The 3,216-nt window shown below is 27.7% G+C and overlaps 1 protein-coding gene across 1 annotated transcript; it reads right to left on the bottom strand.

Annotated features, from left to right (window-relative positions):
* Window positions 1-110: 110 nt before the first annotated feature.
* On the bottom strand, window positions 111-1,990 carry Tsp_13334 (hypothetical protein). The gene is made up of 5 exons (XM_003366636.1): window positions 1,895-1,990; window positions 609-650; window positions 490-558; window positions 218-299; window positions 111-190 (listed from the first exon to the last, which is right to left on the bottom strand). Exons 1-5 carry the CDS (start codon window positions 1,988-1,990, stop codon window positions 111-113), a joined length of 369 nt encoding a protein of 122 aa, XP_003366684.1.
* Window positions 1,991-3,216: the final 1,226 nt, after the last annotated feature.

Here is a 3,216-nt window from a genome sequence, read left to right as displayed (position 1 = left end):
GTTACATCAGTCGTAACAACAGCGGGCGTCTGTATTTTACATAGTTGATATCAAGTTCAGAAATTTCATCAAATTGAGAAAAGCTTTCCCTGCGCTTTATACTGTTGCTATTAATTCAGGCCATACTGAATTGAACCAGTCGTCAACGTTTTTAGTCTTTGAAGACCTTGCTTCGCTACATAGTCGTCCACTGCAAATGATATACCTTGCTTTTAACCGGCCAAACCATCCAGTGGTGCACATAAAATCAGTATACTGTTGTACTGATGTACGATAAAGCCGAAGTTATTTAATGCAAACTTGAAAAGATGGAAAATAAAAATACATTCGAAATAGAAAGAGGCAGAAAGTGTCGATGAGCAGTGATTCAGCGGTTCTACAGAAGATCAAGATTCAGACGCAGAGACTACAATGAAAAGAAAGACATTGCTGAAATGGATAACGAGGAAAAGAAGGTGGAAAAAACTAGCAAATGAAAAGTCAGATTACCAGGCCATGTTCACAGAAAAGCAAATTATTTGGACGATTATTTCTTTGAAGAGAAGGAGATATCGCATCCTATAAAACATTTTCTATTCATAATTATTGCAATTGGGAAAATATTGTACCTGTTGTTCAGTGTTCATTTGACTATTTTTGTGTTCTGTGGTCTGAAATAAAATATTTGTGTACTTTAAATGTGTGTTGTTCTTGTTGTTGTAATAAATCGTGACAGCATCATTTTCCTTCTCATAATTCTGCCGATCATTTATATGAGTTCAGTCGATTTGTATACTCTTATTTCTTCATTGAAAGTTAGTTCCACATATTTTTCAAAATCATCTTCTTTTATATTTTATGGGAAGCTATGTATTAAAAATAATAATTTTCCTACTGAGAGAATATAACATCAGTGAGAAAATGGATTTTATTTACGTTTAAATAAATGACATCATTTAATTATTGTTCATTTTTCAGTACTGCTAAAGTGAAAATAAAAATATCACTAATGGCTGTTTATGGTGAAATGCAAGTATAATTAAGGTGCTATTTATTAAACTACATTTCGTCGTTTTTCTCAAAATGCGGCAATTACATCAGTTTACTAGAAAGTAAATAAGTACAATTTTAATTGTCTCTAATAATGAAAAACTGATTAGCACCTAGGTTGAATTATAATCAAAGCGTTAAACACATTGCATAATTTTACAAAAAATATTCTATCAAATTTGCAATAATGCATTCGACATTTTATATTATTTTTTAAAAACTTTTCTGTGAAATTTTTTAAATGAAAAGATTGCTGCTTAATCATTGAAAGTACGCAACAGTTGGTCACTGAATTTTACTTTTCCACATTGATAAATGCTGTGTTATATTTCATAATCTATTAATTATACTGTTTTTCTTAAAACATTCAAGAAATAAGTAAATATAAGGAAAATTTAAATAAATGCATTTTAATAATTGTTAAAATGCAAATTCCAAATGTATAATAATATATAAATGTATAATAAAAACAATTTTAGAAACAAATTCATTCATGATTTTTGTGGCAATATTTTTACAACTATTGTCTAAATTCAGAGACTTTTAATTTCCTTTTTACCACATATAATATGGATAAATACAGTGTACAACAATTCTTTGTATTTTGAAGATGCAAATTTTAGATAAGAAATAAATTGCTAATTAAAATGTACGACTCATTATTGTTCAAAAATAGAAACCATTGCAATTTGTTAATGACAGTGTGTTGAAGTTTTTAATGAATGATTTTTTTTCATTAATTTCAATTCAACATTGAACATTAAACACTAATTTTATTTCAAGCAATCAGCTGTTTAAATTTTAAATTCATTTTTAAAAACGGTAGAATTTACGAAAAAAGAATCATTCACCAGTCATGAATTACTCTGCACTTGTCTTCATCTTTTCGTTTTGCATTTTCCACACAGCAGTGAAAAGCAACATAGATCCGGTAAACTGCTTTTGTTTCTGGCAATATCATGAAATGTTTTAAGTGCAATATATTTAATTATTTATTGAAATAATAATTATTTCAATAAGTTATTAATTTTATCACTTAATTTTTATGTAGTTATATGAATATTACTAAAATTTAGATACAAAACGTACTTGTCGTAGTGAAATATTGCACTGATAAATGTGAACAAGTGGAACCGATAAAAAAGGCAATATGCAGAAAAGAATGCTTTTTTCATGAAGTTTGTTTTGCTTAATTTACTTATTGAATTATTAAATTTACTTTATTCAATTGATTGATCAATTTCCTTTTCCGTAAAAATGAAATTTATTACAATAACATATTAATATAATTTTTGCTAATTTCAGGCTGCACCAATTGCAGATGCACTGCTTCAACAATTTTGCAGTGAAAGCTGCCATGAAAAATCAGATACAATCTATTTAAGTAAAACAACCATTGAAAGCTGCATGAAAGGTTGTCTTACAACAAGGTAAAGTTCAATACTTCATTTTTATAAATAATTTTTGAAATTTCATTTCAATATCTAAAATTTATCTACATTAAGCATTGTTTATTAACAAGAAACGTTCAATTTTTTGCTCTTCTCTTTTGTAGAGGTCCAAAAAGTAGAACTACTCAAAGCAGTCCATTCACAATCAAACAATTCATTGCCAATGAATGAAAATTAAATTATTTCACTTAATTGTTCTTGTCTAAATTTCACATGATTGCAATACAGCAAGCAAGCAACATAAGCTTCCTTTGTAATTGATGTATTTTTCAGCAGATACTATTTTTGATGCTAACACAAAATGCTCAAGGAATACATAATTGTCTCATCTTTTCAAAAATATGCAAACTGACTGGTGTTGTTAAAAAGATATTACACTTCCTAATGATTTTTAATTGTAATTTGCATAGACTTTTTCGTATTTGATAATTTAATGTAAATTACATATTGACAAAATATCAATTAAGATAAAACAATTTATAAAATAATGAACAAACATTCTACCCTAAAGACACTAGAAATTATAACTGAAATCCTTGCTTAAATATTATGAATAGGAAAATAACTGTGTGACCGCTTTCCATATATTATTACTTGAATAACATCAGATCTGCACTTCAGCCACCTATTATATCTCCCTAAAGTCTAGACTAAACTGAAATTTTTATCAACTGCAATTTAATCCAGTCAGTTTAAATTGACTGAATGCCTTTTTTCATATAAACAGCTAAATATG

This window comes from Trichinella spiralis, assembly GCF_000181795.1.
Source record: "Trichinella spiralis strain ISS 195 chromosome Unknown Scfld5676, whole genome shotgun sequence".
Taxonomy (NCBI): Eukaryota; Metazoa; Nematoda; class Enoplea; order Trichinellida; family Trichinellidae; genus Trichinella; species Trichinella spiralis.
Note: the sequence above shows the minus strand (reverse complement) of the source record. Positions and strands in the feature narration are given on the sequence as shown.

What these genes read in the sequence shown, in the direction of transcription:
- Tsp_13334 (XM_003366636.1), bottom strand. Translation starts at nt 1,990, where the DNA reads ATGATATTGCCAGAAACAAAAGCAGTTTACCGGATCTATGTTGCTTTT. An exon ending in AAGATGAAGACAAGTGCAGA is followed by an intron (nt 651 to 1,894) that starts GTAATTCATGAC and finishes ATTTTATTTCAG; the next exon opens with ACCACAGAACACAAAAATAG. An exon ending in AAATGAACACTGAACAACAG is followed by an intron (nt 559 to 608) that starts GTACAATATTTT and finishes AATGTTTTATAG; the next exon opens with GATGCGATATCTCCTTCTCT.